At 36.1% G+C, this 15,789-nt stretch overlaps 1 protein-coding gene across 3 annotated transcripts in view; it reads right to left on the minus strand.

Moving 5' to 3' along the window:
• Positions 1 to 15,789, minus strand: part of LOC149789727 (disco-interacting protein 2 homolog C-like) — a 196,041-nt gene that overhangs the window by 76,420 nt on the left and 103,832 nt on the right. For all 3 annotated transcript variants that reach the window (XM_089971746.1, XM_089971747.1, XM_089971745.1), the window contains exons 15-19: positions 14,999 to 15,101; positions 10,568 to 10,632; positions 6,254 to 6,347; positions 3,353 to 3,472; positions 1,317 to 1,431 (exon numbers count right to left, since the gene is read on the minus strand). In XM_089971746.1, the coding sequence (XP_089827872.1) occupies positions 1,317 to 1,431; positions 3,353 to 3,472; positions 6,254 to 6,347; positions 10,568 to 10,632; positions 14,999 to 15,101 (497 nt within the window). The remainder of the gene's footprint in view (positions 1 to 1,316; positions 1,432 to 3,352; positions 3,473 to 6,253; positions 6,348 to 10,567; positions 10,633 to 14,998; positions 15,102 to 15,789) is intronic.

The raw sequence follows: 15,789 nt of genomic DNA on the forward strand, positions 1-15,789 counted from the left end.
ACAATAAAGGTACCAAATTTAGGATTGGGGATAGTACAGGTACCAGATAATGATTGAGGATTGTACGGTACAAGATAATGGACTGGCGAATTATACTGGTACCAGATAACAGACTAGGAATAGTAAATGTACCAGATAATCAAATGGGGATGGTAATGGTAGCAGATAATGGACTGGGGATAATACAGGTACTAGATAATGGACTGGGGATATTACAGGTACCAAATAATGGAGTGTGGACAGTACAGGTACAAAATAATGGAGTGCGGACAGTACAGGTACAAAATAATGGATTGGAAATAGTAAATATATGAGCTAATAGATTGGGGATGGTACAAGGACTAGATAATGGTTCTGGGATGGTACTGGTACCAAATAATGGATTGGGGATGGTACAGGTCCTAGATAATGGATTGATGATGGTACAGGTACCAGATTATGGATTAGGGATGGTACAGGTCCCAAATAATGGATTGGGGATGTTGCAGGTACTAGATAACAGATTGGGGATAGTACAGGTCCCAGCTATTGGAATCAGGATGCAAAAGGTACTAGACAAAAGATGGGGGAAAGTCCCGTTGTCTTCATAGATGGCTCCATGAAAACTAGAACACTGCAAATAATAAGTGACTTTACACAAAAGAAACTTTATTAAATACACAGCTATAAATCTGATAAAAGACAATGGTAAAATTCATAACAAGATAAGCATGCTGGCAGTCTTGTGTTTCAGAATTTATACCTGTAAGTTGTTATCCTATGAAATATGATAAAGATTTAATAAAGATATTATAATGATATAATATAGATAAAACACTGATAGCCTTACTTTATTTTCCTATTACTAATCTGATTGTACTCTACATGCTTATCCTGCTATAAATTTTTTATTTTTTGGGGGTGGGTTGGGTTGGTCTTTAAATAGCACATATGAATATTGATGTCTTCATTGTCTATTATAATATCTAATTAATTATTTAAATTAATTCTATAAAATTATTTCTTTGTTCTTTGTCATATCTATAAAAAGATTTAATTTCCTTCCAGACTGTAAGATATGGAAATCTTACATGTACTGTATGTACCCATAAAGTCAGTTCCAACTAAAAGCAACGACTCTCTGATCAGCAATATATAATGCACTAACCGAACTGTGTCTATGTTGTCTATTCTACCATCAAAATACACAGACCTGAATCTTCTGGTGCGTTATGCAATGGCAGAGCATCTGTGCATTTTACAGTTGTAATTCCCATGTAAATAATATATAAGGTAAATAAATAAATGCTATAGGATGGATGGGAAAAAAGCCTTACCTCCTTACAGAAACTGTGAGTGCCTCGGAGGAGTTGGCACAAGGACAGATTGCCTCTGGTTTTAAACCCTTGCTTTGGAAAGCGTTGAGGAAAGCATCACAAGATGTCAAGGACCCTGAAATACAGAAGCAAAAGTTTAAAGTATATTCAGCAATCATATTAAGTGCAAATATGTAGGGCCACAAAGGGTACCAAATTTATGACTCAAGTACTGGAAGTAGCATACCTCAGTCAACTCAGACTCATCGAGAACAAGCCTACCATAATCCTTCAGCTGACATTTTCAAAAATTAAAAAATGTAAGTACATTTCATTTTAATAAGAAATACAAGTTTTGCTCATCTGCTTAGTATTTGCAAATTAAAATCTGCCAAATCAATTGATACAATGCCAAATCAATTGATACAATACCAGAGACTTCAGTTTGTGCCCCTGATAAAACATTGCCATAAAGTGTGACCTTGACCACAAGGTCAAATGCTTAAGCAAGCATGTTACAGAATGAATTGAACTTTATAATGATTCATCCAACATAAGATCAAAATCTATCAAGGGTTTAAGAAAACTAAGTAAATTAAACAAGATTATTGTAAAGGACCCATTATAAACCTTGCTGTGTTCAACAGTCCTGTATCCAGAAACTAGTAGGGTAAGCTTATTAGATTATTAACATATGGGTCTCAATGACCTTGACCTTTGGTCAAGATGAGCTGTATTGAACTCAAAACCGTACTGTACAAAACCATTGTTTTGATATCAGATGTGCCATGGCTTTGACCTCTGATTTTTAGAACCCAGAATCAAAGGATTTTTAGTTTAAAAAAATGCATGACATACATAAAGCTGTACCGATGTCATATTTTGCCGATTATACCAATACTGCGTAGAGGCGATTATTAAAATTGCCAATACCGATTTTTTCAAGAAACCGTCTATTAGTGAAAGTACTAGCTTTTGATTGGCAAGTATTCCATCCCTATTTTTCATATAAATAACAATGCTTAAAATAGGTGCAGATTTATGTTAACAGTTCAAATGTGGTCTCAAGCTACCATACATGTGATAACTATTTCCCACATTTTATATCCCACCTTATTTCTTATTGTTAAATCATGTATGCAAATAAAACTCTTAACAAAATAACATATTTATTCTGAATTAGTTTTTTGGGGGCACATATGCTCTGTGATATGTTTCTTCATTCCTTCTTTTAATTTAATGATGGTAATCAATGCTTATATATACGGGCAAGAAACATTTTGTTTCATTCAGTCAGACTTTTACCTTGAATCCCAGAATTGTAAGGGTTCCTCTTTCTGTTGGGTGCAAGCCATCTGCAAAGATGGTCATTGTAGATGGTCTAAAACAAGTTACTCTTGTTATGTATATATTGTTATGTATATATTGTTATGTATATATTGTGTTTTCACCTTTAATATATCTCTGAAGACTGCATATGATCTATAAATAGGTGTTGATAAGTTTTAGAATTAGCTGTAATAATTAACCTGTGGTCAAGTTTGAGTGATTTCCCACTGGATGGTTGAGTCAGGTTCCTTCTGTTGCTACTTGAGGTATTGTGAAAAATGTCATGTAGGCAGTATTGTTACATTGGGTCAGTTAGGATGTGATGTGATTTGGATTTTTAACGTAGCTTTAAAAAAAATTCAGTCATATCGCTACGATGTCTGCAATGTGGCAGTTTTTAGTGATATCTAGCACTGGGGCATCATGCCGCAGACATGTAGCATGATGTCCCACCCAGTTACATTATCCTGACACCCGTCCGACCAGTCCTAGCACTAACCTCTTGATGCTGAGCACCAAGCGAGGTAGCTGACAGTACCACTTTTGTAAGTCTCTGGTATGACTTGGCCGGGGATCGAACCCACAACCTTCCACATCCAAGGCAGACGCTCTACCCACAAGGCGATGAAGCGGTCGGTCACATAGGAAATATCGCTATGTTGAGTCATAAGTGTGTATATAAAGACAAGAGTTTACTCTTTGAAACTGAAAATATACAGTTTACTTACAAGGATTGGCACCATCAGCCACGAGCAGAAGTCGCAGTGTATTAAAATTGATGTCCTTGTGATCTTTCTGTGCTAACAATCCCCAGTGCATATCACGAGACTTCACGATGGCTATAGAAGCTGAAAAAGAGAATTCTTTCTGTACATCATTCAGACAATGCCACAGTATCTATCAGATATGGGAACCAAATGGCTGATTAGCCAACAATGCTACATTATCTATTAGATACAAGGGCCTAATGGCTGATTAACCAACAATGTCACAGTATGTATTAGATCTGGGAGCATAATAGCTGATTTGCCAACAGTACTACTGTATATATTGACTCTGGGGGTCTGATGGTCAATTTGCTAACAAAATGATAAATTAAAATGGAGATTACTTTATCATTCAAATAAAGTAATTTATCTGAATCAAGTTTCATGGTTTCATCACAGAAAGTCTGGAGTTCCAATTAAAAAAAATCTGAAACTGACTTTACTTGCTTGATCAGAAGTTTCATATTAAAGTGGAAATGCATGAAGCAGTCTCATTCAAATAAGATTATGATGTATCTTGGAGAGATCTCTGCCATGAAAGATCTTGCAATATGTTTATTTAATCTCTGTTACCCTGAATTGGTTCTTTGGGCAGTCTTTGTATATATGACATGACAGACATTTCTCATTATCTCAAAAGTTTTCTAGACAAAGACATTTCTCACTGTCTCAAAATTTATCTAAACATTTTGTTCAATCAGTCAGGCTATCACTATACTGTAAGCTTTAAAAGATATAAATTAAAAATCATTCTTTACAGTCCAATAAATCAGTCTACAACATGAGTGTACATACTTGTTTTTAGAGACCATTATTTTTCACATATATTGAATTATGACTGGTTGAAGAGGACTTTCAGCAATCTGTATTTCAGCATATTTCTGTTTCAAATCCGATGCTTGCAAATTTTTAAATCCAAACAGAATCACAAATACCATACTGCCAATCAAATTACTGTGTTACCTAAGCAGATAATCAGCTGTTCCTTGAATACTACGTGATTAATCTGGTAAAACAAATCGATGTATAGACGGCTGTTCCATCAATACTAAGTGATTAATCTAGTAAAACAAATCGATGTATAGACAGCTGTTCCATCAATACTAAGTGATTAATCTAGTAAAACAAACTGATGTATAGATGGCTGAAAGGCCCCTTCAACATACTGCAACTTAATAGAAACAAGAATTAATGATATGCATCTAAATATGGCCTGCCTACCCTAAGAAGACAGCCTCAGTAAGGCACTTGATCTTTTACTACAAGTTCAATCAGTTTTCAGTATGATCTGGATGTGGATTATTAATGTAGCTTTAACAATTTTTCAGTCATATTGCTACGATGTCTGCATTGTGGCAGCTTATAGTGATGTCCAGCACTGAAGCATCATGCCGCAGACATGTAGCATGATGTCCCACCCAGTCACATTATTCTGACACCAGTCCAACCAGTCCAAACAATACCCTCTTAATGCTGAGTGCCAGGCGAGGCAGCTGTTAGAACCATTTTTATAAGTCTTTGGTATGACTTGGCCGAGGTTTGAACATGCGAGCTCCTGCTTCTGAGGCGGATGCTCTAACCACTAGACCACCGGAGCAGTCAAGAGTGAAGAATTAAAGTGAAATAAATGAAGTAGCAATAATAAAACCAAACTCAGCCAATTTAATGGGATCCATTACCATACTTATGTTATAAGACAAGCTGTTGAATAATCACGTACATTTCTGATAATGATCACTTTTGAAGTAAATAGATAACTATGTAACTATAAAAATACATTCAAATTACCAATGCCTTAGAATTGGAGTAAGTATGTACCTGTCCACATGTATTAGTGCATTCAAATTATCAATGTCATACAGTAAGAGTAAGTAGGCAACTGTCCAAATGCATTAATACATTAAAATTACCAATGCCATAACATTTCTGAGTGTAGGTAACTGTCCACATGTATGAATACATTAAAAAATTAATGCTATAGAATTTTAGTAAGCAGTTTCAAAATAGAAATCCACCTAAATGTAACCTTACATGAGATCTGAAGTCAAAGATCCCAAACTTTCTAGCTTTTTCAGAATCAAGTCAGAATTAAAGAACAAAAAGGATTTTCTTCACTTTGCTTCCACTTGTTGCAAGCATATTCAGTGACATGGATTTATATCATTTTGGATTTTAAAGTTGTGTATGAGATAAAGTATGCTATTTAATATATCTGATTTTATAGCTTTGAGATTTAGAAATGCAATTTAACAGATGTAGTAATACAATGCACATCAAGTCAATTGCTTGCTTTACACTGCACATAAAAATCTGCCACCTGTTTGAGCAAACAACTCAGCTTAAAACTTCAGAAGAAAGGAACCTGTAAAATGAGCATTCATACACTTTGCACTTCCATCCAGCTAGTGCAATCAAGTCCAAAGTTTGCATTTCCATCCAGCTAGTGCAATCAAGTCCAAAGTTTGCATTTCCATCCAGCTAATGCAATCAAGTCCAATAATCAGTCAGTCAAAACTGTCCCGGGTTATATTTAAAACTGTTATGTCCCTTTCCTTTCATCTAGTGCAATCAAGTCAAAAAGAAACAGTCAATCACTGCTGTCTCACGTAATATTTAAACTTGGTATATCCCTTTCCATCTAATTAGTGCAAGCAAGTCAAACAGAAAGAGCCAATCAATGATGTCTTTGGTTATATTTAAATCTGGTACATCCATTCATATTTCATTTGAACATTGCAAAGGGAACTATGAACTCCTAAACTCTACCATATAATTTCTAAATGGGCTTGTCATGTAACTCATCAGTGGACTTTAAATGTATGGTACTGGCTACGAGTTTTCAAGTGAAGCATGAAGATTTACCTTTGCATCTTGTTATCATTTTCATCCACGAGGCTGGATCGACTTTCATCAAGGAATAGGGTATAAATATCACATGCATACCATTAAATACACTCTGAAATGGACAGGAAAATACAGTACAGTCTCAATAGGGTATAAATATCACAGGCATGCCATTAAATATACTCTGAAATGGACAGGAAAATACAGTACAGTCTCAATAGGGTATAAATATCACAGGCATGCCATTAAATATACTTTGAAATGGACAGGAAAATACTGTACAGTCTCAACAGTAAGCACATATAATCAAATAAAAGCATATATACCCACATAAATATAAATATGTACACACAAATAAGAACATACATACATACATACATAAATGTATACATTTTGTTGACTCCAACAACATCGACAGTATGTTTTAGTTATGATAACTTCACAGAATAAACTTTTATACTAAAACATTTTTCGTTTCATCACAACGTTATTTCTCTGCCATGTCCTGACTGGTTGGTTTTCAAAACCATTTATCCCTCCAAATTAGTCTTAATGTTTGTGAGATGATGCCCCATTTTGTTGTTATGTCTATATACTTAGGATTCAGCCACACAATGAAAGTCACAAAGAAAGTGAACAACTAAATATTTTAAAACTAAATCACAAAGTCATAAACTTTGCACGTGTGTCTGTGTCTGATTTGGATTTTAATGTAGCTTTAAAAAAAAATCAGTCATGTCGTTAGAATGTCTCCATTGTGGCATTTTATAGTGATGTCTAGCACTGGGGCATCATGCCATGGACATGTGGCATGATGTCCCACCCAGTCACATTATCCTGACACCAGGTCTTTCAGTTTTAACACTAGCCTCTTAATGCTGAGTGCCTAGTGATGCAATTGCTAGTACCATTTTACCAATTAGTCCACCAGAGAAGTCAACTACACTCATCCTAATCATACTATAGCATCTTCTCATCATAATACTATTAAATACGCTAACTTTGTCATAATATTAAGTTATGAGACAGGACACATGACCATGGTCTTGTAGCTCATTTGGTAGATTGCAGAACTTGTATCCAGTGGTTGCATGTTCAATACCTGCCCAGGTCAGCTATAGTTGGCTGATCTGGTGTTTTCCTGGGAAAGACATTTAGCTCCCATTTCCTTGGCAAGATATAGACAATAATGTGTTAAACGTGCTGTTAAAACTTACAAAACCAAAACAGCAAAAATCTGTAACCTTCTATTACGATAGGATTCAGTTTTGTGAGACATGTCTTTGTTGAATATATCTGACAATTTAGGTTAAATATCCTAGGATCACTGAAATTGTTTCATACTGCAACATATATGCATACGATGAAAGAGTTGATAATGCTGTGGATATATTCCATTAACGTGTGTGTTGAGTAACACCTAAAAAAAAATGTGCATGTTTCTTTACATGCAGACCTGCCAACCCTGACGAGTCTGTCTCGGTAAGGCAGTTCATTTCTTTCTGTACGATTGACCAGTTTCAGTAAGGTGTAACAAAATATAAATAACTGCTATTGTAAAGCTGAAGAATGTAATTTAAAGTTTGACGCAGCGACGATAAACATTATGTTCAACTGAAAAGTTTGTAAAGTACGCATAGACTTTATTTACCACAAGTACTGGTCCACAAACTTTAGTTCCATACCCTATGCAACACAATGGTTTGTTGCTATCTCTCAACTTCGCGTAATTCTTGGAAATTCTTGATGATGGCAATCATACCTCCCGCCGCAAGACATACTCAAACTGGCACGTGATGTCCAATCAACGTAACTGTGTCATTTCCAGCATTTATTCACAAGAATCTGAATACTCCTTTTTATTCTTCTGTGTTGATTATTCACACTTTTTTAGAAGCTTATTTTCCCTTTCATCTTAAACATGCATCGCTTTCTTGGCACAATTTAAAAAAAATATATAATCAACAGTTTGATCATGCAGATGCTTTACATGAACAAATCGGTGAAAAGTTTAAAGCATCTGCTGCTATAAAGTTAGCCTGGTTCCCTAACTTATTTCACTAATCCTAATATGAAACCTGGATCCATATCAAACACGGATGAATCGCTTATCCGAATTTTTCAGCAACTATCATTTTCCTGTAGTTTTTGCTTGTATGCTGTAAGTCTGTATTTTAAGGGTAATTTTCAGAAGACTTACGGCAAAATCATAAGAGTTGGCAGGTCTGTACATGTATAGCCAATTTTTTATGTTAACAAGTAGCAAAGTTAACATACATTTACATGTGACCTTATCCATACCAAACTTATTAAGGGGACTGTCTTGTACCTAATGGGAAAGGAATACTCTACTTTATATAATGACAAACAATAGCCTTACACCTTACAGTAAAGGATCACTTTACTTTGTGTAATGGAAACCAACAGCCCTATAACTAACTAAGGGACAACTGTACTCTGTGTATTGGCAACCAATAGCATTACACTTTACAGTAAAGGATAACTGTACTTTGTGTAATGGCAACAAAAATAGCCCTATAACTAAATGTAAGGGACAACTGTACTTTGTGTAATGGCAACCAATAGCCTAACATTTTACAGTAAAGGATAACTGTACTTTTGTATAATGGCAACCAACAGCTATATAACTTTCTGTAAGGGACAACTGTACTTTGTGTAATGGCAACCAACAGCTTTACACTTTACAGTAAAAGATAACTACTTTGCGTAACAGCAACTAATAGCCCTATAACTCACTGTACGGGATGACTGTACTTTGTGTAATGGCAACCAATAGTCCTTTAACATACTGCAAGGGATAACTGTACTTTATGTAATGGCAACCAATAGCCTTGCATCTTAAAGTTAGGGATTACTGTGCTTTGAGTAATGGTAACCATTAGCCTTACACACTTACAGTATGGGAGTACTATTGTTTGGCTAATGACAACCAACAGCATTCTACCTTACAATATCCGAGTACTGTATTTTATTAATTGCAACCAACAGTTTTATATATTATAGTAAGGGTAGTATTGTTCTTAATATAATGACAACCAACAGCCTTACAGGGACAACTGTACTTTGTGTAATGGCAACCAACAGCTTTACACTTTACAGTAAAAGATAGCTACTTTGCGTAACAGCAACTAATAGCCCTATAACTTACTGTACGGGATGACTGTACTTTGTGTAATGGCAACCAATAGTCCTTTAACATACTGCAAGGGATAACTGTACTTTATGTAATGGCAACCAATAGCCTTGCATCTTAAAGTTAGGGATTACTGTGCTTTGAGTAATGGTAACCATTAGCCTTACACACTTACAGTATGGGAGTACTATTGTTTGGCTAATGACAACCAATAGCATTCTACCTTACAATATCCGAGTACTGTATTTTATTAATTGCAACCAACAGTTTTATATATTATAGTAAGGGTAGTATTGTTCTTAATATAATGACAACCAACAGCCTTACAGTAAAGGAATACTGAACTGTGTGCAATGACAATCAATAGCCTTATACCTTATAGTAAGGGAGTACAGTACTTAGTGCAATGATAATCAATTGCCTTATAATAAGGGAATACTATATTTTGTGTAATAACAACATACTGGATATGTTGTACACAACATGAACTCATTTTACAACAAGGAATGGTTACAATCCCAAAGTAGGCTCTATACTGAGTACATAAATGATCCAAATGGAAGTCTTCCACAACACGTGCACAATGCAGCACTGTAGTAAAATTACATGAAGATCAGATTTCTCAACTAATCTTTTTTGAGAGCAATAGTTGTCAGTAAAAAAAAAATTCAAATGAAGTGTATTTGTCTAGAAATTAAAGCAATTTTCAATAAAATGTCTTGAAATTCCAGCCATTTTCAATGAGATGTGTTTCTCTTGAAATTCAAGCCATTTTCAAAGAAAAAATATTTTTCTTTAACTTGAAGCCATTTTCAATGAAACATATTTGTCTTGAACTTCAAGCCATTTGTAATTAAAAATATTTGTCTTAAACTTCAAAGCATTTTTAATCAAAATTATTTGTCTTGAACTTCAATTCATTATCCATGATATGTATTTTTCCAGAAATACAAGCCATTTTCAATGAAATATGTATTGAAATTCAAGCCTCTTTCATTTTTATAATCGACATTTAAGTTTTTTCAAGAACTACTGAGTATTTTCCTGCACTTTTCAAAGTAACAATCAAATATCAAGCACTTCTAAAGATTGTCTGAACCATGGATTTCCTTGTTAAAATTCAGTTAGATTCTTTTATCTGGGTAATACATGATTAATAGAAAGAAATGTCAACTTACACATAAAATTCCATGCCATAAACCAACATCTCTTTTAAAATCTAAAACACACACCATTATTTCCCCTGGAAAAAAAAACAAAAAACAAAAATCAAACAGGATGCTAAAATGAATAAACTGCAGTTAATGTATACAAAACATGTACCTCTTATAAAATTAATTCTGACAATGAAGTAACCACACTGTATCATCATACCTAAACTAACTGTTGTGAAATTACATTCCCCAAAACTTCAAGACTATTTTACACAACCTTTTCACACAAATAATACAGTTCACAATGATTTCAAAAGATTATTGCTTTTTACTGATGTAAAACATTTAACTTCATGAATCACATAATATGTCGTTGTACTTGTATTGCTTATCTCAATGAATAAACCATTCTTCAACTAGTGAAACATTTTCAAATTAATTTCACTGAATTCTGATTTTTTTAAATCAATATTTCAATTTGGTATTGGCACAGTTTATAGCATTAACTCCATGGAAAGCAACTTTTTTAATAAATTATGTTTCTTCGAGAAAACTTACCTAATCACATTACATTAGGAATATTTGCCTGCTACCTCATGAACTGAGCCCAACTAAAAGATGAAAATCGTCTTATTGTCTATTTTCCGATAAACAAAGAGCAGTAACTCTTGCCCATTGCCTCCCCTTGATACCACCAGGTGTCGCCAGGTTTTAGCTGAGACATTAATGCAGATGCTTGCATGGCAGGTTGGTTGGGAGGGTTTTTAAGTAAAGTGATTGGGTAAGTATTCTCGGAGAAACATAATTAATTCACTAAACCCTCCAATCTGAAATGATGAGAATTCCAGTTAACATAAAGGGGGATACAGCCCTCTTACCCTGCTTGCTGAAGGTTAAGCTATCAGTAAACATGGTCTCTATGATAGTGACTTTAGTGATGTGTAGGCTAGAAGTCCGATGGGGTTTGAGTCTAGCCATGTCACCCCTTTGGAGACAAATAAGGGATACTGGTCAAGGAGACCAATATGGTCTAAATGATCCAATCGGTCTCTATTCCACCCAAACATATTGCCATGATGCCGGACTTTGTCCAGTATCAGCCAGCCTAGATTTCCCCACTAATGTGAGAATGATTGAATTTTGGGTGTGCTCATGCCAGCCTGATTAAGAGGACATATAACAGGTCGCAAATGTGTTGGCAAGATCCCGCATGAGGAGATGGTTGAGCGGGTTCAGTTCCACTACTTAATAATAGCCGAGATGTTGTAAGAACTCTCCCGATTAAATAAAAGTCTTGATGGAAATGGACTTGATGAGTTTGAAAATTATGGGAGCATGAACACCAGGGGATGTGCCAGATTCCAGTTGCTTAAGAAGTCCATGCCCAGATGGACAAAATTCTGGGGTGTATGAAGGTCTGAATTTCACAGTTTGTGAAAAGGACTGGATGATCTAGCAGAGATGGGAGATTGTTCCAGCTTGGAGTAGGATAGAACTTACCATGTCTTTCTTTAAGATGCTGCCCAGGTTCATTGCTGTCGATGTAGATGACGCCTGGAACAGGGAGATGGTGGAGTCCCTAGTGTGAGTGAAAGCTCAGGGGTTGATGAGGGCCGAAGGGAAAAATGGTGAATTGATAACGGTGTGGTGGTAAACATGGAAACAAGCAATAGATGGGGTTGATAGGGATGATGAAGAATAACTGCATACTCGCCTCGACTCACAAGAAGGTGGAATTACATCACCTTCCCTGTTTTATATATTGTGAGAAGACTTCCAGTCGATGATGGACCTCCACCTGCTGTTGCATGCCAAAAGCAATTCTTGAGTAACTCAATGGAGAATGTGTCGGTCCCGTGCCTTTCATAAGCGACCATATCCTCTGTTATCGAAAGGCATCCATCTCCCAAGCTGACAGTTTATCCTTTGGTGGGACTAGGGGATTGTTGATGAATGAAACCCGAAGCCCCTTCAACTGATCTGGATCAGCATCCCCCCTCCCTTCTGCGGGAACAGGAAGGTACAGTGACCTGAAATTGGTTTCATACAGCTGCTGTACTCTTGCATGATAGGGGTCGATGTGGGTGTACATGTGACTATCAATGATTCATCACCCCTATCCGGGTTATCATCTGGCTTGGCTTTAAGCTCAGCATAAGTCATGCCAGGTGGCCTTGACGACTCCACTCGGTCATATCTGTGCAAGACACAAGTTCTACCCTGAGTATAAGCTGTGAGTATTCTAATATCCGGTATCACCAGTAAAGTCAGCACTGCCAGCATCATCTGCACTGCTGTCCTTTCAAGCGCTGCCTGCATCGCCATCCTTTCCCACACTGTCAGCATTGTCACACTGCCGGTATCTCTGGCCTTTCCCGTACTATCAGTATTGCTGCACCACTGGCATCTCCAGCACCATTGTTGCATACATGTCAGCATGCACGTGCCATCTGCTCCAATGCTGTGGCTGAATGTGCAGATTTCTCATCAAAATCGCCAGTGAAATATGTTGCCACCTGCCCTGTAAATATTGTGTAGTTGGCTCATTTTGTCCTAGAGGTCTCCATGCTGGGATGGCTGGACTGCTAGCAATGTCAGGGCAACTGCCGATGTTGGCAGGACAGCTGGTGTCAGTGCAGCAGTAATATTATTTGGGTCCAGCTGATCAATCATAAATCCCATGCAACTTACCAGCCTGAAGGCCCTGCTCTAGCTTACCCCATATACATGTACAAAGGTCACCCTGTTCATCATTGAAGGAAAGGAGCTAAATATGCTGTGCTTGGTGGGAAACACATGTACTGCTGTACTTCAGAAAGTGACCAAGGGGAAAGAGAGATGGTTGAGGTCACAGTGTAATTTCTCTGACATCCTTAGTCACCATGCCAAATCAGCCTCAGTGGCAAGCCTTGTTGGGGGGGAGTCGGTGGACCCCCCCCCCTCTAAAGTTCGTGACACGGAACCAACACATTTTGTTACATCAGGGGACAGACAGGATAATGGAGGGGATCATCCATCGCTGTATAATTGGTAAAGCAGTCAAAGCAGTAATCTCTTCAATCTCTGCAAAACATTAAGGGAATATTCCCCATTTTTTGGCAACCCAGATGTCATGCATGCAGCATACATTCTTCCTGAAACAACACAAGATGAGAGAAAAAAAAAGTAGAGATTAGCAAATTAGAGCGATAAATCCACATTATAAATGCAAAAAAAATTTTGGATGCAGGGTTGTCAGAGATTATTGCAATGTATGTCTCAGAACACAGGGAAGCTAAAAACTGGCAACAGTTGGTGGTATCAATTGGAGGTAATGCACAAGAGTTACTGCCCTTTGTCTATCTAAAAACAGATAATAAGATAATTTTCGTCTTTTAATAGGGCTAGATTTGTGAGGAAGCAGGCTAATATTCCTAACATAATTTTGTGATTGGGGAACATATTCGAAGGAGAAAATATACAGTTAAGTGTACACTACATTGCTGTCCCATGTATTATTGTTACTATCTAGGCACCACTAGGGCATGCTTCAATCAGGTGATTATTATTTTCAACAGGTCACAATGGTCAAGGAATGGCATCCTGGTCTGAATTAACTGCCCAGAAACAATCATTTGTTTCTTATAAGGGTTACTATGATTGAAAACTTTGATCTTTACGCTATATAACTGACCGATCTATTTATTACTCTAAGTGCATGACATCCACATAATTTGGTCAGTGACCTTACTCTATTAAAAACCAAGTAGTCCACAAACGTTCGTGAAAGAACACTATCAAAACTGAGGAATTTGAGCAGAAACCATATTTCTTCTTTCAATGACATTTACCTTTGATATTTTGACCCCCAACTCAATAATCTCCGACTATACATTCAATAATACCAGAGAAATTGAACGAAATACAAAACTTGATAATGATTCATTGCTGAGCATAAAAAGTAGGTCACTGTAACCACTCTTGCCTGTTTTACATAGTACCCTCCAAGAAAACACCAGTTTTACAAGTGTATATGCAACAATACAACTAAAACTGAACATTAGAGTTTGATAAGTCAATGTAACCTACTTTTAATCAAGGTGTGTAATAAACTCCAAGTAGATTAAACAAATCAAGTTTTATGACTGAAGATGAAACAAGGTCAAAGAAACTGAGCTAAGTGCAAAAACAGTCACTGGAGCAACGGAGGTTACTATGACATTGTGTCAATCCTTTACTCTTAATTAGTAGCACCTACCATAATGAATACACTCAAGAAGTTTTATACTGTGCACACGTTCATGAAGTTTTATGACTGTGCATAAAAGAGTATCTGAGAAACAGACTCACAGCTTAATACCATCATAAAAAGTTATCCTATACTTCATTGGTCACACAAAACCTAATCTAAACTATACAATCTTCTGTATACCATGTGGTAAAATCTATCAAAAAAACATATTTACACCAACTTACCTTCAGTGTAATTACAAGCCACAGTAAGTGTCCTGCAGTGGCTCAGAGCACCATTTCTAGTGACTGTCACACCTACTGTACTACCATCTTTCACTGTTGCATACTGGAATGATAAGCATCTCTTTTACAAAACCATTGATTATTATCATATTTTATGTGGATAATACAACTAAATAAAAATTTAAAAAATGTATAAACGCATTCAAATTATGAAAAACAATTAAAGGATTTAGTCCATCAGTGTCAATGTATTTACTTCTGCCTTATGCATAATACATAGTTTATGATGGCACATTGTAACTAATATAAGCTGTAGCTGATTCAAGTTCTAGATATTCCAAGAAAAAACTTAGATGTATACCATTAATGAAGATTTTACTTCTATCATAAAACATTCACATCTATATTTGAAAATGAGCCTACACACTGCAAAATTATCTAAGGTTATCACGGTGGCTGGTCAGATTCTGAAGGTGGTTGCTCACAACAGTGCATTTATGTAATAAACTCAGTACAATACTTCACATAATATAATAAACTAGATCAATGCATTAAAATGTGGTCATAAATGATAGGTTGGTGCTCATAGCAGAGGTCACTCTAGACAGATTTTACTGTGCTATTTTTAGCAGAACCTTACAGTTCGTTACTACTGTTAGTAACACTGGCTAAATTTGGTAACAAAAATGGATACAATGCCACAGACATTGAGAGATTTCACAAGCCTAAAGATAATAATAAATATAAGCATGGAGTATATTAAAAATTATGATATTCTAAATTAGTATAAA

The sequence above is a fragment of the Sinohyriopsis cumingii genome, chromosome 10 (assembly GCF_028554795.1).
Source record: "Sinohyriopsis cumingii isolate HCF-2022 chromosome 10, ASM2855479v2, whole genome shotgun sequence".
Taxonomy (NCBI): domain Eukaryota; kingdom Metazoa; phylum Mollusca; class Bivalvia; order Unionida; family Unionidae; genus Sinohyriopsis; species Sinohyriopsis cumingii.